The following is a 24505-nucleotide window of genomic DNA, read 5'->3' as shown; positions in this document are numbered from 1 at the left end:
AGGTGCCAGGGAGCCTATGAAGGTAGAAGGCCAGATGAGGTGCCCAGAGTCTCGACTTGGTTTTCCAAAGACTGTGGTTTTCCAGGTTGTTTCAAAGACAGTGATTCTTGGCCCTGACCTGGAGTCCTCACCGGACTCTGCCCCTGATCATCTTCCCCTGAGCCTGGTGTCACTGCGGAACCTCCCTGAGCTCAGAGCACTTCTCTCGTCCACCCTCCTCTCCTACTCCTGCACCTGAGCCTCTGACCTGGCTGGGCTCCGAGGACTTTCTAAACGGGGGATGGTGGTGGGATCCTCTGACCCCAGCGACGAGCCTAAGTCCTGTCTCGAATCCAAACTGGCTTGACCAATTTACCAGACCTTTTGGGACATGATACTGACAATCAATATGATTTGAATCTCAGTTTTGCCATCCAGGGGTTTTGATGTGAGAGCATGCAAAGTTAAAGCAGACATCGAGACTATGGGTCTGAGATAAGACCCCTGGCCGTATGGTTCCAATGCTGTGAGAAGAGCATAGGGAGCAGGACAGATGGAAAAAAACAAGACAGACGAGCCCCTGTGTAGCTCCCAGGTCTGACCTTGGGGATTTCCCTAGTTTCTAGACAGTTTTTGTTTGATCAACTTCCATGAAGAGTTTGCCACTTTTGAGACGTGGTCCTGCCTTACTCATGAGAGATATATTCCAATAGCCCCAGTCGTCGCTTGAAATCGTGGATAGTGCCAAAGCTTGTCTATACTATACTTTCCCCCCTATAGGCACATAGCTTTTCACACATAGGAAGCACTTTATGGCTTTTCTTTAGCATATCCAAATTGCCAGCACCCCTGCTCTTGAACTTTGGGGCTGTTATTCAGTAAAATAAGGGTGACTTGCACACAAACACTGCGATGCTTCAATCGTCGAGCTGATTGGTGAGGCGGCCAGTAAGCCACTGCCAGGCAGGGTGCACACAGCGTGGAGACCGGGACGCAGGGGTGATTCACGTCTGGGCCGGACAGAGCAGGGGGGCGTGGGATCTCTCCACACTGCTCAGAACAACATGCAATTTAAAACCTATGAGTTGTTTATTTCTGGGATTTTCCACGTATTTATTTATTCTGGACTGCTCTTGACCACAGGTAACTGGACTTGCAGAAAGCGAGATCGCGGGTAGGGGCGGCTGCTGTCTTCCGATTCATGGCTTGTTTGAGGAAGAAAAAGCAGGGAGGAACCAACCCCCTACTGGTTTTGTTGGTAAACACCAGCCAACTGTCTTCTTATTAATTTACCTTGGCAACACCTCGCCATTATGTAATTATGTGAAACTTCAGACCCGTATTTACTTCTAGCCTACACATACCTTATGTTACCTCATGCTTCCATTACCATATTGCGGGAAAGGACTCACTTCTCTCAGTTCCCGCAGACGCTCAAACAATCCCATTGGGAGATAAGACAGGTCGGCGCCCGCTGAACAGCTGGGTGGCCGAGAAGTGCAGGGGTGGGGCCAGGCTGTGGTGGGAGGAGGTCACCTCAGAGACAGGGTGGGGGGGGGGTGTGGGGTGGTGGTGGTGGTGGTGGTGGTGGTGGTGGTGGAGGGGAGGGGTGTGTGTGTGTGTGTGTGGCAGGTCTGAGCTAAGCTGTGTGACCCACCCACGGGGAAGACAGAATAGGAACTGCTGAAATAACAGCTAGAAAAAGCCAAGTGTCAAGTGCTTACTGTGAAAGAAGCAAACGTGAAATACATGATCCTGAGGGAAATAGGACAGCTCTGGCCAGTTTGGTCCACATCTCGGAGCACAAGGGAAAGCTGAGGCCTCTTCCGGGGAAACCGGAGGGTGTTGGAGACCAAAACGGTGAAAATCCACGAACAGAAGCCAGAGCGTTTGCTAATGCTCTTTGGTGGCTCACACACAGCAGCGTCGTCAGCCATGAGGGGCCCCCAGAGGTGCTGTCTTGGAGTCTCCCGGGGAGGCGGAGGGAAGCCCTCCAGATGGTCTATGGATTCTGGTCCAGGTGGGTTGGGAAGGGCTCTGACTTGAGCATTTAGAAAAACAAACAAACACACACACAAACAAACACTTCCCCTGTGCTTCTAATGCACAGCTGGGGGCGAGAAGCACCATTCTCTATGTCTGGTCCCAAACCAGCGGAACATCACCCAGGAATTTGGTAGAAATGCAGATTCTTAGGTGCCAGCCTAGACCTAGCAAATCAGAAACTCTGATGGTGGGGCCTGGCAACCTGTGTGTTGATAACACCCCTCCCCCTCAATATGTGTCTGACTCACCTACAGTCTGAGAACCACGGCACCAGAGGCACCTGAGACTCAGGTGTCTCTTAAAAACAGCTGTCTGCCACCTTTCCCATGCCTCTCAGGACTTCCTCCAGTACCACCCCGTCTCGCGCACCCAGGCCTGGAGCCTGGGCAACCTATGGGCATGCCACATCCAGGGACTCTGTTCATCTCAGAGCGCTGCAGACAGCGCGGTTTGGGGGCAGGGAGAAGTCAGATCCCTGGGGAAGAGACATCTTTCTCTAATTCGCACCAAGTCAGGATTTAGCCCAAAGGTGGGCCTCCTTTCTAGGCTCTCTTTTCTTCCTCTTCTTCGAATCAGTTGATTTACCTACAGAGCATCTCCCAAAGCCACCTAGATGGTCACTCTCGGTGTCCTCCACGTGTCCCATGCCTCATGTTCGACTTCCTAGGCCACTGCAGAGATCTCCCAACACCTGTCCTTCTCAGGGCCATTTAGCACATGCCCCTCCCCCATCCCACAGCCCTTTCGCTCACACACACACACACACACACACACACACGCGTGCCCACCTGCCTGCCCGCACATGCATGGACACATGTGTGTGCCATCAGCATCTTTTCCAGCTACTCTGCTTCGTGGGGGTAAAGTCCACACTCCTCATCCTGGTGTCCAGAGCCTTCCCCCTGCAGGCCCCTCCCTGCTGCTCCAACCTTATCTCTCACCAGCCTTATTTATGAACCCTCTGTCCCAGCCAAACTGGTCTATTGGTAAAACCCCGATAAGATAAACAAGTAAATTTAGAGCCAGTGAACCCGGAACAGGTACAGGCAGCCACAGGGGTGTCAGGCTGGGACAGCTTCAGACACATCAAACGCTCAGGAATCTGAATAGGTCTTTGAGTTAAATAGTTCCATATTGAGGTCACGTGGAGAATGGTACCAAGGACTGGAGCACTCAGTGGAGCTTTCTCTCTACCTCTTCCTTTCTTTATGGTATTTTGTTTGTTGTATTTTTCTTAGAGAGGCTATCTTGAGAAATGATTTTGTGGTTATTTCAATTAATGGGTATATTTCACAGAAGATTAACCCAGTGCTTGGACTATGGGAACAAACCTCAGTTTACTCCAGGTGTTCTCCCAGAGAGAGCACGCACACCTACCTTCATAACCCAAAGAGCACCACTGCCATCTGGTGGCTGCTACCTGAAGCACAGGCAGAATTGCATTCATTCATTCAACAACCATTTCATGAACACCCACTAGTGCCAGACAGGCTTTCTCCTAGCCATTGGGGACACGCTGCTGAGTCAGATACAGTCTCTGTAGACAAACAATTGACCAGGCAACTCCAACAGAGAGAGCTCGGGGTGCTATGGCAGGACACGGAGGGACGAGTCATAGCATGGGTGGTCCTGGAGCCTTCCTGGAGGTGACATCTAGTCTGAGTGCTGAAAACGCACAAGAATGAATCTGGTCCATTAGGAGAAGTCAGGTTGACACAGGGCCTGCCATAACTCAGGTGGGCACAGGTATAAGAAGCAGGCTGGGGCCTCAGTACACAGACCAGTGCAGATGGAGAGGGAGCTAGGACCACTAAAGACAAAACGTTCAAGGTATAAGATGGACTTCTTCAGGCAGAGCAGATATCTCCGATTCACACTGTCCAGTGGGGTGTGGAAGCTTGAGGCTTGGTTGAAGTAGCACTGCGTCCTAAGAGGGGCTAGTTGGGAGGACTAGCCTTGTCTGGTTAGGTCTAGTGAGCTTCATACATGGATAGCTCTTGTGGGCAGGCTCCTAGCAGTGAACTTGGGGCAGAACTCAAGCTAGCAGGTAAGGCTACGGGAAGTAGGCTCAGCCTCCTGAGGAGAGAGTTGGGGAAACTGGGTCAGATATCAGCTCCATCATCATAAAGGTTAGTTCCTCTTTATCAGGGATAAAGATCCCTGAACTGACTCCAGGGTTTTTGGGACCTCCATTCACCCCTCGCCCACTGTGCTAGTGGCTTCTTTCCTATTGTTGTATTGGGAACAAATCCAGGCTGGGACCTACCTCTGGCAGGAATTCTGTGTGTTTACCAAGCTTGTTTCTTTTTCCTCCTGGGCCTGCCCATTCCCCAGCCTCCTCTCGTGTGGGTGTGGCTGAGGAAATGAAGTTGGGAGTGTTGACACCACAGACTGTCCAGCAGAGACATTGGAGGGGTGGAAGGAAGCGGGGTCACAAGACGGAAGGAGCCTGCGTTCCCAAACCACTGCATGGAAAGCTGCCCGTGGAACCCCCACATTTGGATGGTTAGGTGAGTGAGAAATAGACTTCTATACTGAGACTGGGGGCTCCTTGTCACAGCATTTATCCTATCCACGCTCCCCTCAGGACTCAATTGTTATTTCTATTCTGCCATTCTGGGGGCCGGGATCCTCCTACCTGCTCCTCTATAGATTGCCTTGAAAGCAGCTACTGCTGAAAGTTCTGATTATCTTCTGCTTTGAGGGCCTCCATGATTGGGCCCATGCGAATGTCTCAGAGCCCTCCCCTTACTCTGTGTTGGGACTGCAAGGTGCTGACCTGCGTGGAATACCTCTGCAGTCTGCTGCCGGCCTCTGCGGATTCTGGATTCTGCTTCCCGCACATGCAGCCCGTCTCCGCAATCTCTTCCTCCCACCCTCGCCCGCACCCTGTGACTGGGAGGTGAAAAATGGCTGTTCCACGCACTAGCTTGACTGAAAGCTCCAAGACTTGCCTTAAGGCAGTCAAGCCATCTGCTGACTCCCCATGCTCACAAGCAGAACTGTGCCTGATCATCAACATGCAGCCACATTCGGCCAGGAGGAGTGCCAGGAAAGATGCGATGACAATTTGGAAAGCGCTGATATCTGACAAGCTGAGATCACGGGTGACATACATTGATAGAGGGGCTGAGATGTGAAGGAGATAGGGCGGGCCATGTCTGATTGCAATACCAAGAGCAGCCTGCCCATGACAGGTTGTCCCGCCTTCTGATGAAACATGCAGCCGGGGTCTGCATGGCAGGACTGTGTGACCGGGGCTCCTGGATGATGCTGACATACAGGTGGTAGGCTGTCATCTAAAGAGCTCCACACTCATTTTAATAAAACCAGGCAGGATAGAGTTGGCCTAGATACTCCTTTCGGAAGGAGTAGTACACGTTTTAATGGCTCACTAGGTCTTAGGTGTTCTGACCCCTACCTACCCTCAAGTCTGGTTTCATCCAGTTTTACATTTCCCCTTGCTCAGTGCTTCCAAGCCACACTAGTCTTCTCTTCATTCTTCAGGCGCACCCAGCACAGTGCTAGGCACTTAGCACAAACTCAGCAAGTCAAGGCCGATGAATGAACGAGGGACCGGGAGGCTGCTAGGAAACAGCTGCGATCTAGTGAGATAGAGCTGAGCTTTGGGTGGATCCCTCTCTAGATCCAGACTCCGTGAGATCAGAAATCCAGCTTGTTTGCTGTCCCAGTGATTTCCCATGGCCTAGAACAGTATCTAACACAGGCTAGATGCCAACACATTTATGGAGTTAGTGGAATGAATGAGAATGAAGGGAGAAGTGGCCAGAATGAGAGAAATTAGTAGGCAGAACCAACAGGGCTTGGTGATGCACTGGACATGGAGGTGGGGGCTGGGAGAGAAGGAGGAGTCAAGGATGAGCCCAAATTTCTGACCTGGGAGCTGCGTGGGAGGAGGTATCACTTACTGAGATGGGGAACCTGGGATGAGGGCAGGAGGTTAATGGGGAAAGGAGGCTGCAATGATGAGTCTAGTCTTAGGTATTTCAAATCTGCAGCATCTGGGGGATATCTGTGAGAAGAGGTCCAGTGGGTAACTGGCTGTATGAGTCAGAAACTCAGGAGTGAGGAGAGGATGGATTTGGAAATCACCAGCCTGTGGATGTTAATTAAAGCCAAGTGAGTATAGAAGGTTGCCGCATAACAGGTGGTGTGGTTGCACAGTGATATATAAAATATGGTCCCTGCCCTTACAACCAACACAAAAGTCGAGATTTGACATGGACCTGAAAACTGTTTACAAACCCATCCATGTCTCCATAGCAACCTGGAAGAGCAGAGACAATGCTGCATTATCACAGGGGCCAGGGAGCACACAGACGCTGCTGCCTCCCACAGGTCTCCTCACAGGAGATGTGCCCGCTTCACGTGGGTCCCACAGAGAGTGGCATCCAGAGATTCTACGTTAGCTGGCTCAAACCTGTGTCTTCTCCCAGGTCTCCCCTGCGGGGCCAAAGAGATAGAAGCAGAAAGTCATCAGTCCTTCCCAACCCCTTTTCCTCTAGTTCTGCCTTTTTCTCTACATCTGCCACTTCACCAGAGCCTTTCTGGGTGGCAGCAATGACCTACCTGCTAAATCTACATCCTAAGACACTCCGGTGACCATCTCATTGGCCTTTCTGCAACATTCCCCACCTTTAGGCATTTCATGCTTCTTTCAACTGTCCTCCTGTGGTGTTGGTGAACAGAACCACAGACCACACGTGCAAGTGCTCACTCCGTGTCGGAGCCCTGCTCAGCATGCCACACGGGCACCTCGTTGTCCTCACAGCCGCCCTGTGCCGTATGTTCAGCTATCCCACTATCCCCACGTTACAGACAGGAAACGGGGCCGTGGAGAAGTTAAATAGCTTCTCGAGGCCATCCAAGCTGGAGAGTAGAAGTGGCTGGGTTCGAACCCCGTTCTTTGGAAAACAAGAGGTGATCCCATTTAAGCACTGAAGTGGGGTCCTGCTCCCTCTCAGATCATCCCTCCTCCATCTCTCCAGGGCCCCCTCTGCTTCTCCCCTGCAAGGCTGCTCTTGCTAATGTTCTTCCATGACCCACTTCTCAGCGCTCTGCCTGTTCCCCATCGTTAACTTGATCCTATGGCTTCGGCCCATCTCTATGCAGATGGCTCTTCAAACGCAAATTCCTTCCCTACTCCAGATTTCTCTCCTGACCTCTCCAGGTCTGGCTGCCTTCTGAGCATCTCTGCCTCCATGGCCACCAGGGGCCTCCTGCTTCGCCATCTCACCACTGAAACCACAGTAATTCCCCTCCACTTCCTCCTTCTCCCAGGTCCTAACTGCTGTGTATGGCACCACATGACTCAATCAGTAGAGTTAGAAACGGAGGCGTTATCTTCAACCACCTCCTCTCCTTCACCCCCACACTCAATCAGTGAACAAACACGGGTGATCCTGCCTTCCCGGGGCTCTTCCCCATGTCTAGGCCTACTGCTTTATTCAGGCTGTCATCTCTTTCTGGATGACCAGCGGCCTCTTTGCTGGTGTCCCCATCGCAGGTGTAAGCCATCCAGTCTGCCTCCTGAGGGATACGTCTAAAAGCAGAGCTAAGCACACGGCTGCTCAACTGTAGGTCCTCCTCTGGCTCCTCACTGATCCCAGAATAAAGTGTAAATGCCTTGGCATGACCCACAGTGCCTTATGGGACCAGTCTCTGAGCATCTCTCCACCCCCCTCCCCCACCCCAAGCTTCCAATGCCGTTCGCAAATGTTAGCTGTGCTCCCGCTGCCCAGCACATCTGTCCACCCTCATCTGCCGGGTGAAGGCATCTGTCCAGTCTAAGCTCCAGCAACATGTGTTCAGACCTTTAATTTTGCTTTATTTTATTTTTCTTAAAAAAAAATATATATATATATTTGATTTCAGAGAGGAAGGGAGAGAGAGATGTAAACATCAATGATGAGAAAGAATCATTGATTGGCTGCCTCCTGCACGAGGGGACCAAGCCCAGCAACCCAGGCATGTGTCCCAACCGGGAATGGAACCATGATCTCCTGGTTCATAGATCAACACCCAACCACTGAATCATGCCATGGGCTGTGAAAACCTTTTACAAGCACCTTCCTCCTACCATTGCCCCCTCTGTGCCCTGCGCGCGCACTTGTGTGTGTGTGTGTGTGTGTGTGTGTGTGTGTGTGAATACACCTCTAGCACCAATGGCACTTGCTTCCCTCTCCTAGAAGCTGAGCTCCTTGCGGGCAAGGCCCAGACTTACATATGGGAATCTATGCCCGGAGCCTAGTGCCTAGCAATTGTTCAGTAAGTGTTTGTTGACTGAAGGAATGAAGGATTGGATGAGCCCACCTAACAGGACCCCATGTTTTCAGAAGTTGGACTGAGAGTTCCTAAGATATTGCCTAGTGTTCAGGAATTGGGGCTGAACTGGGGCCAGCTGAGGTCTGTGCCTTTCAAAAGGGGTCCTAGTATCTTCTGCAAGGAGATAAAGCGCCATCCCATCCTCCCTTCCCCCCTCCCCAGGCACACACCATCCCTCCTCTTCCTTATCGGCAACTCTACGCACAGGAACAAAGGGGAACATAGGAACAAAGACATCACACTGGGGGGAACTGTGGATATTTCCACCAAGAAGTGACCTTAGATTTAGTGGGAAAAACACTGGGTTTAAAGCCAGGAGGCTGGGGCTTGAGCTTGGTCTCTAGACTGTTAAACGTATGATTTCAGGCAGCCTTGCACCATCTCTGGGCTCCAGTTTTCCCTGCTTGGACCAGCAATGGGAAGTCCTGCTCACCTACTCCCCGGGCTGGCGCTGAGGCTGCCGCGGGGTGAGCCGTAGCCATTCTCCGGGTTCGCACGGTGCCCCGTTGTCCTTTCTGTGGGGCTCTGCCTGGCAGAGAGAATGTGCCCCGTTGCCTTGAACCTCGCCAGACACCAGGCTCAGCTCGGCAGCTGGGGCCCGTCAGCGGAGGAGCCAGGCCCCGTGCAGACATCTGCACGGGCAGCCTTTAAACACAGGGACCACGGAGGAAATACCACAGGATTTATGGAGTGAAAGCTTTAAAAAGAAACACCAGACTTAAGTCAAAACAGTTGACCCAACTCTGGGGGAGGTGTATGCCTGTTTGCAGGAGGGAAAAAAAGAGAGACTTGGAGTAGGTGGAGGCGGAGGGGAAAATGCTGAGGCCGGGGTGGGGGGGTGTAGAGCCCAGTGGGGTCAGAGCGCACAGCTCGGGGGAGGAAATACTGAGACTGCCTTCACAGAGGGCGGCACCCCCCAGCATTTGGGGCCCAGCGATGCCACTTCTGAGAAGGTCACCTGGGACCCCCTCACCCGAGGCCACAGTGATATGTACAGGGACGTTCACTGCAGCTTCACTGTCGTTGGAAAGACTTGGAAACAACCCGAACACCATTCAGCAGAGGGCAGGGCGATTACGGCACACCCGCGTAGTGGAATCCTAAGTACCAGAGATGCATATCTCTAGGTGGAGTGTAGAAAGATGGTCTTGACACAGTGAGGGGAAGAGCCACTTGCAGAATAGCATGGATATGACGGTTTTGCTTTCATAAAAATAAAAAACATAGCCATGTTTCTGTGTGCGTAGGAAAAGGGATGGGATGTGCACTGATTCTTAACAGAGTTGGTCTCTGGGAGTTGGTATGTTTCATACAGTTCTGTAGAGTTGGTCGTTTTGTTGTTGTTTTTTGTTTTGCTTTGTTTTGTTTTGTTAACCCTCACCCGAGCATATTTTTCCCCCCCATTATTTTTCAGAGAGTGGGAGGAAGAGAGGGAGATAGATAAACACCGATGAGAGAGAGACACATCAACTGATTGCCTCTTGCACATACCCCAACCGGGGTGGGGAGCAAACCACAACCTTGGTACGTGCCCTTGACTGGGAATTGAACCCGAGACCCTTTGGTGCAAGGGCTGATGCTCTAACCACTGAGCAACTGGCCAGGATGAGTTGATTGTTTTTAATTGACATATTATTTAACAGAAAATACCCAGAGAATAAAGGGATAATGTTTAATTATGGTCAATATCATTGCAACAGTCTGCCCTTCATCCTGAAAATATCTTGGCCGGAGAGTCCCTGCGTTGTCTCATAGTCATAAAAATTATAATACATCCTTAATCGTGCCTCTTTCCTGATGAAAATCCTTTAATGTCTCTCATATCCAACCTTTCTACTCCATCTTGGTTAGTTTACTTCCCACAATTCCCTGAGTGGTATATCTGCTCTGAGGCAAGCATAGAAAGGGTGTGATGATCCCTCCACAAATCACAGGTCACGTAGGAAGGGCTCCAAACATACCAGCTGGAGGAATGAACGGGGACCTCGGTGCCACTAGGGGCCACCGACATTCAAAGGTGTCTCCAAGAACAGGGCAGGACCTGTGCCAGGTGTGTGGGTGACAGGCCCACGGGGTGATGTGAGGAACATATTCTAGATGCAGAGCCGAACAATCGAGACGAGAGACCCGGATTCCATCAGTAGGCAGCTAGGGAACTCGGTACCAGTCACACCCTTTCTGGGTTTCATTTCCTCCTCTGTAAATGAAACTTGGGCTTGGTCAACATTTTTCATAGCATGCTCCTGAGGGATGTGTTGATAAATGTCTCTGAAGAGGGACTCTGTGGTCAAAGGCACTTGGGAAATGCTGCTCTGGGCATCATACTCCTGCTACGACAAGCCTTTCGGTAAGTAAGCCTGCTTCTGGGTGCTTTACCAGCATTGCTCACATTTATTCACCTTCGAACTTTAGGAGAAAAAACTTTTTCTGAGCCTCTTTCCGGCACACACACTACTCCCAGTCATACCTGGGGCCCTTCTGACGGAATCTGTGGCCACGATGAGCTGGCTTCCTGCACGCCCACAGCTCCGTGTCCCGGGTGCCCCCGGTAGAGAGCGGCTCTGTTTTGTGAGGGCGAGCAGGCAGATCCCTTCGCTTCTCCGTACAGACTGATGGGGTGGGAAGGGACAGAGGAGACTTTGAAAGGTCTGGGCCAGAGCATGGGGCACTGGGGTCCAGATGGGGTCCAGCTATTACGGGAAACCTAAGTAGGGATGCCAAACAGGGAAGCTGGGTAACTGGTCAGAAAAAGGGAAGTGATTGGTACCGGAGTAGTTCACTCTCCTTTGTGCCTGTAGCTCATTAAATACTGTTGGTGTATCGGTGGTGCCCGTGTTTGGATATAAAGTTTTGTTCAGAGAATAGGCCTCGGAGTCCTACGTACCCTGAGTTTTCTATAGGATGGAATTACATTTTTCCTCACTGGGTTGTTCGCGAGGGTTCAGTGAGCTGATGCCTATGAACACTCTTAGAAGAGGAACTAACACACAGCACGTAGCCCATACATACCCTATCACAACCCATCCTTGTTCCATGTATTTTCAGCTGAGATTACTCTCTGACTTGACAGGGCCCCTCAGATGTCTCCCAAGATGTCTCTCAAACTTAACAAAACCCAAACTGAATGTCTAGATTTTCCCAACCAGACCCCACCTTCCCCATCTCAGTAAAGGGCACCCTGTACCCCCGTAGATCAAGCCAGGAACCTGGTGGTCAGACATGTCCCCTCCTTCCCCTCCACATCCCATCCCTCGGGAAACTCTGCAGCCCACCCTCCAATGCACCCCACATGGCCTGCTTCTGTGCACCTCCCATCCCTGCTGCCGTCCAGGAGCGTCATCTCCGGAGGGAGCCACAGTGCTCTCCGTGGCCCCCCTGCCTGTCCTCCTGCCCCTGCCCGTGAATTCTTTACCTGCTGCCAGAATGACTAATAATCATAAGTACAACCACGTTAAAACCTCGGCGGCTGCTAAAATGAAGCCCAGGTGTTTTCCCTCGGCCTGTGCTGTCTGGCCTCTGTAGACGCCCCACCTCTTCCCGGCGGCTCCCTCCGCTGGCCCATGGACTCGGATACCCTGCCCCCTTCCTCAAGGTGTCTTGCGATGAGTAGTAAGCAAAATAGGATCCAGACTCTATTAGTCAGATAAGCTCAGCGCTGGAACAAAGGATCCATATCCGCAGTTACCTATGGATACACTTTCAGACAGTTAAGAGATCCTCATGCTCAGGACTGGAGCACTCATCGCAGGCAAGAGTTTTGGTCCATTGCAACAGCCAGTCACCAATAGCCAGGCCTCAGTCACCTCTGACCCCAGAGAGGTCATCGGGCCCCAGAGCCAATGAACTTCGCCGGATGAATGCCCTCAGGGCAGCCAGCATTTTTTCATCAGGCTGATGTCCACCCCAAGTTCTTCTGGGATATACAGAATCTCTTTACTTAATTATAAATTACTTTTTTTTTTTTTTTGAGAGGAGTCTTTCTTTTAAAAAAATATATTTTATTGATTTTTTACAGAGAGGGATAGAGAGTTAGAAACATCGATGAGAGAGAATCTTCGATCAGCTGCCTCTTGCACATCCCCTACTGGGGATGTGCCTGCAACCAAGGTACATGCCCTTGGCTGGAATTGAACCCGCGACCTTTCAGTCCACGGACCAACGCTCTAACCACTGAGCCAAACCGGTTTCAGCAAGAGAGGAGTCTTTCTTTAAGGACCAGTCGTCAGAGTAAAAACCCGTGGTTGAACCAATTTGTTTCTCAGCCAACATGGGGCCGGCTCTGCTGCTGGTTCCCCGTAATTTAACGTAAATGTTTATTGACGGTACAGTCATCAAGAAAATGAAGTTGCTGATTCATTGCCTTACACAGAAACCCTTTGTTTTTTCCCTCCTCTTCCTTCCTCTTTATAAGGAGTCACTGTGAGAACCAGCACATTCTGGGGACCCACTGGATGTGATGTTTTCTTGGTTGCCTCTTCCTTCTTCTGTCTGCAGAGTGTGATTCCTGCCACGGCAGGGCCATCAGACGCCTCATCCCTCGGCAGGACACCCCCCGAGGGTCTCAGAGGAGCGATGGAAGGCTGGGGGCTTCTTGGCCTGGACGTGAGCGGCCCCGTGCTGACGGTGACCCTGTCCGTGGTCCTCCTGGCCCTCCTGAGGTGGTAAGTGCGGCTGAGACAGCAGCCCCGGAGCCCTGCTGGAGCGGGTGGGGCCGCAGGAGTGTGTTTTCCTTCTCCTCTAATCTGGAGGGAGTTGAGCATTAACACGGCTCCAGGATGGAAGGCAAACAGCCGGGTTAATCTTTTGCTAAAATGCATGAGATTGAGGTGTCGGAAAAGGCTGGGGGTCAGTCACCGAGAACGCTGAACGTGATGAAGTCTGAGAGCGAGGGAAAGGGAAACAGACTGGAAAGGTTTGGGGAGAAGTATGTCCTCACACCCCATCCTGCCTCCTCACTCTGGGTTTCTAAGATCCTCTCCCCGCCGTGGCTGCCGTGGCTGTGCAGCACCGTTGGCTCCTGGTTCATGTTACACTAAAACCAGAAAGGATGTGGGATGCGGGGCTACCCTGCGGGCAGTCGCTGACGGGATTTCTGGAGGTTTAAGGACAAAGTGGTGGAACTAATCCCCTTGTTTTCTAATATTTGATAAAAGGGAATGGGTCCCTACGAGCACAGCACACTCCGTAGCCACCGAGCCTGGGAGCCTGCGGGGATCTCCGATGGGAACCGGGAGCAGCTCCCAGGTAGCGTTAGTTCAACGGGGTTTCTGGCGTCTGGCTCAACCCCGGGTCCCACGCCAGGCAGCTTTATGCCTATCCACCCGTCAGCCATGAGCACCAGGATCTAGGCAGCTCTGGGGTTTGAGGGGAAGGTGGGAAAAATAATGGGGAACTTGGGTTTGAACAGAATTTCAATTTATGTTTCCGGTGGTAATAAAGCCTCCTCTAGATTAATAACCGGGAAAGCACTTTCAGAAGCATCAAACATTATGCAAATGTGAGGTATTATTCTTTTGGAATTTGCATAGCTGAAAATGGGACTCACGTTTGATGTTCTGTGATGATGAAATTACTTCTTGGAAACTGGCTCTGAAAGGCAGCTTCAGCCCAGTGCTGTTTTGCTTTTTAACTGGTTTCATTATCTTTTGAACCATCTTGCATTGGGATCAGCATTTGCAAAAGGTAGCCACCCTCCCCTCCCTGTCTCCTTCTCGCCCCCCTTCTCCCTCCCTCCCCCCATTAATCCATCTTATCTTTCCAAGCTCAGTGACACACACAGCCCAGCACCTGGCACGGGAGGGGTGGGGGGGGAGGCTGGGTGTGCTTACTTAGTAGATGTCAGCCACTCAAATGAACTGACACTGATGTAACCTAAATGCCGAGGAGAGTAAGTCTTCGGTGCTTTAGGCATATTTTAAATTATTTATTAGTATTAATTTCTCATCAACAGCTAGGCTCTGATTGTGGCTCTCAAAGCATGTCCCACCTGAGTCCTCCAGGTGGTCTCATGGCATCAATGAGGCCCGGTGCATGAATTCATGCATGGGTGGGGTCCCGCTGGCCTGGCCTGATCCAGGTGGGGTGGGGGTGGGTGATCAGGGGCAGGGCTGGCTGAGGGGAGGGGCCGAGGGCAGCCCCTGGTCAAACTCCCAGTTGAACTCCTGGTCAAGGGGACAATTTGCATATTAGCCTTTTATCATAGAGGATACTTTCCTACATGTCTATGGCTGTCGTTAGTGTGTTGTTTTCATTTCTGTATTCATATGCCAAGCTCGGTGCCTGACTTATGGCCTCGATAAATGGATGAATCGCATACATTAATGTTGATCTGGTCATGGAAAAGGGCACGTGTCCTGGCCATAAGCTGCTGTAACTGTAATCAGCGTACATCAGAGAGTCACGGTCAATAACGCTGCACTGTTCAGCCAGGCAGCTGTGCATGTGTAATCTATTGCCGGGGCCAGATTAATAACCTGGGTCAGAGACAAGATTAGATAAAAGCATGAAGCAGAGGCGGTGAATAGGAGGGGAGAGCTGACTCCACCTGTTATCACAAAAGCATTCATTGATCGGTTCACGTGCGCCCGGCGCGGAGAGAGGTCCCGGGGCAAGGTCAGGAAACAGGCAGTCTGGATGGGATCCCATGCCAGGGGGCACTTGGAGGTCCTGGGGTAAGCTCAACGTCTGGAGATAATATTCCAGAAGGAGAGGAGTAGCAGGAGGGAGGAGCCTTGGCTATGGCTCTGGTGCCCTCGGGTCTATCCCTTGATTCGGCTCCAGGAAACCACCTTGGCCTGTCGACCTTTCTCTTCATGGCAAGGTTCTAGGAAGCCATGGAGCCACAGACATAAGCTTGAATGAAGTGGGGTCTCCCCAGCTTCATTTTGTTAAAAAGGGTGCATGTGAGAGAGACGCTCACAGCCATCTTGCCTGAGGAGAACGTGTGGCACGTCCTGAATATTTCAACTCCTTAGTCTCTCCTTTCCGAGCGACAGCTGCCATTGGCCGGGGAAGAACGCAATGGAGAACCTACCCTAAACTCTGAGGAGGTAACATTATGGGGGTCACCAGGATGGTTTTTTGCCTCTTCAACCAGCCGGCAAGTCCCTCCCAGTAGGGGTGAGGTCTCATATCTCATTATAATTCTGTAAACTTCTGTCCACGGCACAGATGTTCTGCCAGCATTTGGTTTAAAGGGGGGGAAGTTAAGAAGGACACATTTATCAGCCCAGCGTCCAGGGCTCAGGGTTTGGCTCTCGCATCCTTCAGTGGCCTCCTCTGGTCTGTCCGCCACGCCCTGCGCTCTCCATGGTTCTCTGAAGGGACATGCTGCCGCGGACCTTGGCCCTGGCTGGCCCCACGCATGGATGCCCGTCTTCTCTTCAATGCTAAGCTCCGGGGTATCTCCTCAGGGAAGCTTTTCCTGGGGTTGCTCAAGGCACCTACAAGCCCTCACCCAGTGCTGCTTTTATCATCCCTCTCCTCTCCTCTCTTTCACATGCCTGGCTCGAGCTTGGCACCTAATAAATGTTGGCTGAAGGCTAATTCCCGCCTCTAATCTCTGGTGGTGTTTTTCTGGCTGGTTCGACTCTTAGCCCTCACTGCTCAGCGTTAATCTTTTGGCCACACGAACCAGCCCCTTTCCGGGAAGCCTACTGTCTTTTCACTTCGTACCTACTTGGTGACCACTTCTCTAATTGTCGCTACAAGGTGAACTGTCCTTGTAGCTCCTCCCCCGCCCCCTCCCACGCACGCATTGTAGAGTGGAGACCGTGGCATCTATGTAATAAATGAACACGCCTTAGTTATTAAGTGTATGTGTGAATTTGAAAAGGAGAAGACAAAATCGTTCATTTCATTTAAAAAGAGGGCATTGTAAAATAGGCAATAGTATATTTTGATAGTTTTCCCAAAACTGCACTTGACGTGATTTTTCAATGGGGCTCGTTCACACTGGCAGGTAGATGGCCGAGCAGCGTGAACTGGGGTCCAAGGACACCAGGGCCACTCCCCTGGGGTGGGAGACGGAGCTGGGGATGTAGAATCTAAGAGCTAGACGTACGTGAAGCACAGCAAAGGCGATTAACACATGTGAGAAGTATTTCAAGATTTCTGTATAAAACTGTTTTAAATTCTTATCCTGGAAGAGATTTGATGTATAAGAAATAAGTTGCATGAGTTGAATATTGCTAGAGGCAGCCTTGACTCCTAGTGCTTTTAAACTCTCAAGCACACCTAAGAAGTGGCAGCTGGATTCCTGTTATAAAGATTTCTTTATTCTTTAAGAAAGAGTTTAAGGAGATAGCCCAAATATTAATAGTGGGCTTCTTATGGTGCTGGGATTATGGGCGATTTTTATTTCTTCTCCTAGTCTTTTAGTATCTTCCATAATGCTTGAATGAGTATGAATAGTTGAATGAGTATGAAGAGAGAGAGAGAGAGAGAGAGAGAGAGAGAGAGAGAGAGAGAGAGAGAGAGAAACTTGACCAAAAAGAGTAGGAAACTGCTTCTCTCTAATTGTGAAGAGGAAAGCTTTGGGCATGGAGGTTTTATGCTTTGGGCATGGAGATCTGGGGATGGTAATCTCACTTTCTACCAGGAGAGTAAAATGCACAGGGCGATTTTGGAGTAATGGGAGAGTCTTGGCTGATGATGCAGTGAGAAAGGTAAATGGAGGCTGTTCCACCAAGTAGCTAAGCAGTAAAACAAGTGAATATGCCCATGGTGAGGCTGAGGAGAGCCCTTGGGAAGATGGAAGGGCTTTTAGTGCCAAGCTGCATTTAAGGCTCAGGATCCCGAGACCAGAAGTACAGATCAAACAGACGTTAAACTAGGAATCAGGGTGAGTTAGTGTTCTGGTCAAGTCTCAGCCTGAGACCAGGTTACAGTAAACTGTGATGGGTGATCATTAAGTCTATAACGGAAATGCCTCTCACTATATCTGAGAATTCCTTTCTCAGAGAGCTTGCTTTGCATGTGGGAGAACTGGATTCTAACTCTAGATCCACATCTGGTCCCAGAGCATATTGATGCAAAGATGGTTCAACATTCACAAATCAATAAACGTGATACACCTCATTGACAGAACAAGTATAAAAATCACATGATCACTTCAATAGGTGCAGTAAAAACATGTGACAAAATTCAGCTTCCTTTCATGATAAAAACGCTCAACAGTCAGGTATTGAAGGAATGTTCCTCAGCATAGTAAAGGGCATACATGACAAGCCGACAGCTGACATCACACTCAACAGTGAAAAGTTGAAAGCTTTTCCAACAAGATCAGGAACAAGACAAGGATGCCCATTCTCACCACTTTTACTTAACATAGTATTGGAAGTTCTAGTCAGAGCAATAAGGCAAGAAAAAGAAATAACAGCCCTCCAAATTGGAAAGGAAGAAGTTAAACTGTCTCTGTTTGCAAATCCCATGAAATTATATGAGTGGCCAGATTATTATGATTTCTAATATATATATTATATTAGAATTTAATATAATAGGCCCAGTGCATGAATTTGTGCATGGGTGGGGTCCAGCCAGCCTGGCCAGGGGCAGGGGACATGGGTGGTTGGCCTGCCTGCCTGCTGGTTGAACTTCTGGTCGAGAGGACAATTTGCATATTAGCCTTTTATTTTATAGGATATACACTGAGTGGCCAGGTTATTATGTGTTCAGAGATCATAATAATCTGGCCACTAAATGTGTGTGTGTATATATATGTAATACACACACACACACACACACACATATATATATCCTATATAATAAAGAGCTATATGCTAATTAGATCAGATGGTGGAACAATCTTCTGGAATGACTAGTGGCTGGGGGGTGGGGCTGCAGGGCTGTAAAGAAGCCAGTGCTGCTGTGAAGGCTGAGGCAGCCAGGGCTGCAAGGGCCAAGCCCTTTGCATAAATTTCGTACGTTGGGCCTCTAGTGTGTGTGTCTAGTGTGTGTGCGTATATACTAAAAAAATCTGTTAGAACGAATTAACAATTTCAATACAATAGTGGGATACAAAATCAACATAAAAATCAGCTACATTTCTATATACTTATAATAAACTATCTGAAGAAGAAATAAAGAAAACAATCCCACTTACAACAGCATCAAACAGAATAAAATAGGAATAAATTTAGCCAAGGAGATAAAAGATAAATCAGACGCAAAGAAATGGAAAGATATCCTGTTCCTGAATCAGAATTAATATTGTCAAAATGTCCACACTACGTACAGTCATCTACAGATTCCATGCAATTCCTACCAAAATTCCAATGGCATATTCCACAGAAATAGAAGGGGAAAAAAAATCCTGAAATTTGTATGGAACCATGAAAGACTGCAAATGCATTCCAGTTCCTGATTTCAAAACACAGTATGAAGCTACAGTAGTCAAAACAGTCTGATATTGGTATTTAAAAAACCACATAGATCAATGGACCAGAATAAAGCATTTAGAAATAAACTGATGGATATACAATCAATTAATTTTTGAAAAAAAACAAAACAAAAAAAACAACAACACACACACACACACACAAGAATACACAATGGGGAATGGATACTCTCTTCATAAATGATGCAGGGGAAAGTGGATAAACATGCAAAATAATGAAGTCGAACCCTTATCTTTTACCATACAGAAAAATTAACTTGCAATGGATTAAAGACTTAAATGTAAGACCTGAAACTGAAACTTCTAAAGAAAACAGGGGAAAAGTCCCTTGGCAGTGATCGTAATCATTTTCTGAACATGACACAAGAAGCACAGGCAACAAAAGAAAAAAATAAGTGGGACTACAGCAAATTAAAGAGCTTCTGCACAGCAAAGGAAACTAGCAACAACATAAAAATGCCAACTACCGCCTGGAAGAAACTATTTGCAAACCACATACCTCATAAGGGGTTAAAACCCAAATTACAGGCGGAACTCATGCAACGCAATGGCAGACAGGCAAACAAAAAAATAAAAAAATGGGTGAAGGAACTCAATAGACATTTTCCCAAAGAAGATATACTAATGGCCAACAGTTACACTAAAAGGTGCTCAACATGACTAATCATCAGGGAAATGCAAATCAAAACCACAACAAGCTATCACCTCCAACCTGCTAGGATGGCTGCCATCAATAGGAGATAATAATTGTCGCCTAGGAAGTAGATCAAAAGGAACCCTCATGCAGGGCTGGTGGGAATATAAATTGGTGCAGCCGTTATGGAGAACAGTATGGGAGGTCCTAAAAAAATTAAAACTAGAACTACCATATGATCCAGCAATTCCACTTCTTAGTATATATCTAAGGTGACCAGATTTTAACATTGGTAAAGCAGAACACCATTGGGGTGCAGGGGGAGTTCTTGATTAAAAATTTGGTCTATATGAAGCAACAAAAATTTTCATAGAATGAAAAAATAGTTTTGTAATATATTTTTTAAAATTTCAACACAAGTACAATTTACAAATATAATTTTAAAAATTATGTATAGTATTTTATTCTTTGGCATATTTCTCATTTGAGTGAATTCTAACAACTGATCAGCAATGTGAACTTTGATAAGCAGTCCTCGATAATCAGTTCTCAACAATTATTTGTTGTTATTAAAGTTTAACATTATAAAATTAACAAAAATAATATAAAACTCATATCCTGGCTAAATAGCCACATGGCCGCTGAAAACCATATATTCCCTTCCCATTCTCCCGCCGTTCCCTAGCTTGTTGTGCATTCTTTGCAAAAATCGGGACTTTTTTTTAAAATGCCGCGGAATGCGGGACAAATTGTTAAAAATCGGGACTGTCCCGCCCAAAGCTTTATTTAACTCAGGGTTTCCGCGCGTGGCCACAGTGAGAAGGGTGGCCACAGTGAGAAGGGTGGCCACAGTGAGAAGGGCAGTGGAGACCACCGGGGTGTTCCCTCAGAAGGAGGGGTCCGCCGTGTCAGTAGTGAGGCAGCCGCCCAGCTGCTGGAAGTGAGGGGCTGTGGACAGAGGAGTAAAACACGGGCAGGATCCCTCTGCCAGCTCCCGGGCTCCAGGTTGACGATGGGATGGTGTTTTTCAGGGCGCAGAGGGCACAGAGACTAGAGGGCAAAGTCGGGCCAATGTGTGGGGCTGGCACTAGTCCAACATCAAAGGAAATGAATAACCACAGCTGCCGGGCAATGGCCTGGGGACGGGTGCGTGCCCCTTGGCGACCGTCAGGAACGCTGCTGCAGTGCTCCTCGCGTGGCCAGGGCAGCTGGCCGAGGTGACCACCGAGGCCGAGATCTAGGCTGCAGGACTGCCTCATCTGTTGATGCTCTCAGGCGGGCAAGTCTGTGCTGAACTGACCTGCTGCTGGTGAAGCCAGTCAGAAAACACACGCAACCCACTGGGGTCTGCCCCCTCTCCCGCCTGGCTGCCCTGCTCATCACCAGGGACGTGTCGCAGGGGCGTGTCGCGCGGCCCGGACAGAGTCCCAGGAGCCTGGAAATGTGCCAGGAGCCCAGAAAAGCAACTGCCAGGGGCCTCTCGCCTCCCTGTGCCAGGCCCTTGGCTGCTCTGTGTCACCAGCCCGTCGGGGATGTGGTTTTGGAAAGCAGAAGGATCCCGGGCTGGGTCCTGAAACGCCGGGAGGAGTTGACTTGGAAGAGAGCAGAGCGAGTCAGTTCCAGGTGGCGCAGTGTCACAGGCGCGGGCCACACCAGGGTTCGTGCGGTTTGGTGGAAGGGGGCATTCAGAGCGTGAGCAGTGGACCCATTTTATTATAGAAACAACATTAAAGGCCTCGGGTCAGTCCCAGTGCCCCAGCGCCTCCGGGGGAGGGTGCACGCCGCGTCCGCGTTTGTGTTCTGGTCCTTTTGTCCGGGAGATGACGGGCACTTTGGTTTAATAAAGCGGCGATGAGCTCGGAGATGCAATCGCGCCTGCTTATGGAAGCGAGGCCTGTGCTTCCTCGAGGACCATTTTCACAGAATATTACTTGTTTGTTTGTTTGTTTTGTTTTCTCTCTTTTCACCAGTTATGCACAATATCCCTAGCCTTCCCCCTCGCTTTATTGATTTTCCTCGACAGGAGTACGAGGCGTGACTATAAAGTAACGTGGCTGATTATTTTAGTTCACACACCAGAACGTACGCAGCCCAGTGAGTTTTACGACCGGCAGCGGCCTTTTCCCGGTGGGTAACCCTTCCCGGCACGGGGGCCTCTCCCAAAACGCGCGCTTAGCCCTTTTCCGTGGGAACGGCCCGTGGTGCCCGGATGCGGTTCTTCTGGGCAACAAATCATCAACTCGGTTGAGAATGGATTGGTTTTTAAAAACAGCCCTGATTTGGGGAAATAGAGGATCAGACAGGGGCACCGTTTAAAATCCCAAACAAAACGTGATTGTAAAACAAGAAGGCTTTGTTGTTGTTTCTGCAGAGGGTCTGGAAGCCTGGGGATTCTGCGGAGGGCCACCCTTACTGGGCATAGGAGTTGTTCTTAGTTTTTGTTTGTTTGCTCTGTTTTAAAGGGGAAAAAAGTAATGGTCTAAATACGTATGGCCACACTTTCTCTAATCTGGAAAGGAATTTAGGCCGCTGTGGCAGGGACTCGCCAGGCAGAGATGAATGAGGAATCCCATTCCTGCTATAAACAAAGCCAACCATCCAATTGAGGGGGGAGCTGGACTGAGCCCCCTGAGTAAAGGCTTGTGGCCGCTCTCCCTGGGAGGACAGTGGCGCTTCCAGAAGCAGAGCTGCTGGGTGAACCCTCCTCTCTCCCCGAACACCATCACCACACCGAACAGGCCCTCGCTCGCCATGGAGGCCCAGTGCCTTGTTCTCAGGGACCTCAGCAGAGTAGCAGGAACTTGTTTCTGACTGTAAAAACAACGTGCCTCTGACTGTGGGAGGAGACTCTGGGGACAGAAGGACAGGGGACAGAAGCTCACACTCTTGTGGACTGAAACTTCAATTATTCAGAGCCACCTTGTTCCTGGTTTGCCAGAAATACGTGATGTTGCACAACTTCCCGGGAAGTGGAGAGGGGAGGGGTGTCAGCTGAGAGGGAGATCCCCAGAGCCGGCTGCTCGGGGTCCTTAGCCTCCTCGTGGAGCCTGTCCCTGAGCATGCCACGGATGCCCTCACAAAGGTGTGCTTCTTAGGTTTTGCCGAGGCACACGGCAATTCCTGAGCGTGGCCCCAGAAAGAAGACTTTTTTAAAATTGGTATCTGTTCAAAGGTGTCTGGAAAAATGGTGTCAGAGATGGTCTACAAGCAAAGCCAACCTCTATAAATAGTGGCTTCACCCAAATACTGTTTTCTAAGCTCTACACCCAGACACCCGGGGAGGACCAGCGCTATGTACCCGAACCGGCCACTGCCTCCACATTGGGAGCTGGAAGGTGCCTAAGACCCTCCTGCCTTTCCCTGCTGCCCGCACACCACAGGCCCCTTTTCTCTGCACACTTTGCACCCACCGTCCCTGCTGCCTGGATGCCCTGCCCTCTCGGCTGAACCCAGTCCTATCCATCCTTCCAAACGTTGTCCACATGTGGCTCTTCTTGAGGGTCTTCTTAACCAGGCCAGCCCTCAACGATCTGCTCACTTTGAACTCCAGGAGCTCTTTCTGCTTCTACTGCTATCTTGGCAAGTACTGCATTGTTAAAATTGTTTCTGCCTGTGTCCGCTCTTCCTAGCCTGACTATACGCCCCGAGGGCAGGGGCTGAATTTTAGCCAGTGAGTGCCTTGTGCACAGTCGCCCCTCAATAAACGTCAGTGATGACAATCCTGCCTCGGGGAGCTGGGACAGCAGTCCTGCTTCCAAGATGATTGTTGTCACGCAGGTGCAGGCATGTACACAGCACAGGGAAAGGTGGGGTCCCTCTCCCTCCGACGTGCACAGCAGTGGCTCCGTGCTCTCCTCACCGGGCAGAACTCCTTGCGCATGGCTCCCTGAAGTAGTGGGTAAATGACTTCCCCGTTCACACACTCACTGATGCTGCAGGTTTTCTAGGCCGGGTGCTGGTTCTGCCTCCTCCGTGTGCAGCGGATAACATCCCCAGGAATTCACACAGGTGCAGGGATTAGCACACTGGGAATCGGGGAGCAAGACTGTGATGCAAAAGGAGGGGCTGGACCGGAATGCAGGGCACAGCCGTTTGGAAGACGCATTCCCCAGAGCACGGGTCTAAGCAGGGTGTCCTGACCACAGGATGGGGGACCAGGATGCACCCAACCCCAGCAGAGAGGCTGCAAAGGACAAGCACTTGCTCCTTCACTGTCCAGCTGAACCCCAGTGCCCTAACCTCTCACGACCTCCCACTGCTTCTAGCATTTCCCCGGAGACCCCATGTTCTGGTGTTCCAACAACAATGTATATTTAAGCAGTGATTGATTTATCTCCCCATTTTAATTATTCAAAGACAAGCCGATGGAAGCTCCGCCAATGAGAGCAGCTGATCAATGAGATAACCAGCATCAGCGTACCGAGTTATAATTCCTCTCCAAAGCAAAGAAGCCTGACATTTTAGTTAACCTGCACAATCTCATTGTCAATAAATGCACAATTTACATTAGGCTCTTTTGAAACGTTCAAAGTATCTCAGGTGCCCCCTACTCGGATCAATAGGCATCTAGGGACTGCAGGCTGCAAGCATCGTAAAGCAGTCAATTATACATTTATGGGTTTGAACTCTGTCTGTATAAAGAGAGTGACCAAAACTTGTAGCAGCATCTCATGACATGAGGGATGATTGAGAGAGGCCAGTGGGGAGGTGTTAGGAGAAACATGGCACTGTGGACATCAGCCAGGCCTTACGGGTTAGGGTGAATACAGTATAATGGGTGGCTTTGGACAAGTCAGTCTATTCCTACTAGTTTCCTCATTGGTAAGAGAGGACTGACAATCCCTGCCTCTCTGCATTTGGCACCCAGGCCAGCTCTTCCTCATCCTGACAGTCAACAGAGCCCCAGTGTTAGGAGACTGCTTCCTAAGTGGTCCTTGAATCCCTCCTTCCTCTCTATCTGCTCTCCTCTACTCTATATAGTTCCGGATTTCAAGAGCATCCTTGGCTAGAAATAGCCTCCCAAATGATTTTCCTGCCTTCTGTCTTGTGCTCCCCAAATTTGTCCTGCAACTTTACAGCTGGAATACCACTTCAGGAGCTTGCCA

The 24505-nt window shown here is 49.9% G+C and overlaps 1 protein-coding gene across 4 annotated transcripts in view; it reads left to right on the top strand.

Annotated features, from left to right (window-relative positions):
- Window positions 1-4368: 4368 nt before the first annotated feature.
- The window catches only part of TBXAS1 (thromboxane A synthase 1), a 139129-nt gene continuing 118992 nt past the window's right edge, over window positions 4369-24505 (top strand). The window contains exons 1-2 of one of the 4 annotated variants that reach the window (XM_084896754.1): window positions 4369-4535; window positions 12865-13031. In XM_084896754.1, coding sequence (XP_084752880.1) covers window positions 12943-13031 — 89 coding nt within the window. In that variant the 5' untranslated portion in view covers window positions 4369-4535; window positions 12865-12942. Of the gene's footprint in view, window positions 4536-10658; window positions 10718-12781; window positions 13032-15363; window positions 15420-24505 lie in introns of those variants that run through there. The other 3 variants (XM_084896752.1, XM_084896753.1, XM_084896755.1) reach the window with 3 other exon arrangements.

This window comes from Pipistrellus hanaki (assembly GCF_964339955.1).
Source record: "Pipistrellus hanaki genome assembly, chromosome: 10".
Classification (NCBI taxonomy): Eukaryota; Metazoa; Chordata; class Mammalia; order Chiroptera; family Vespertilionidae; genus Pipistrellus; species Pipistrellus hanaki.
This window is presented reverse-complemented; position numbering and strand designations above follow the sequence as displayed.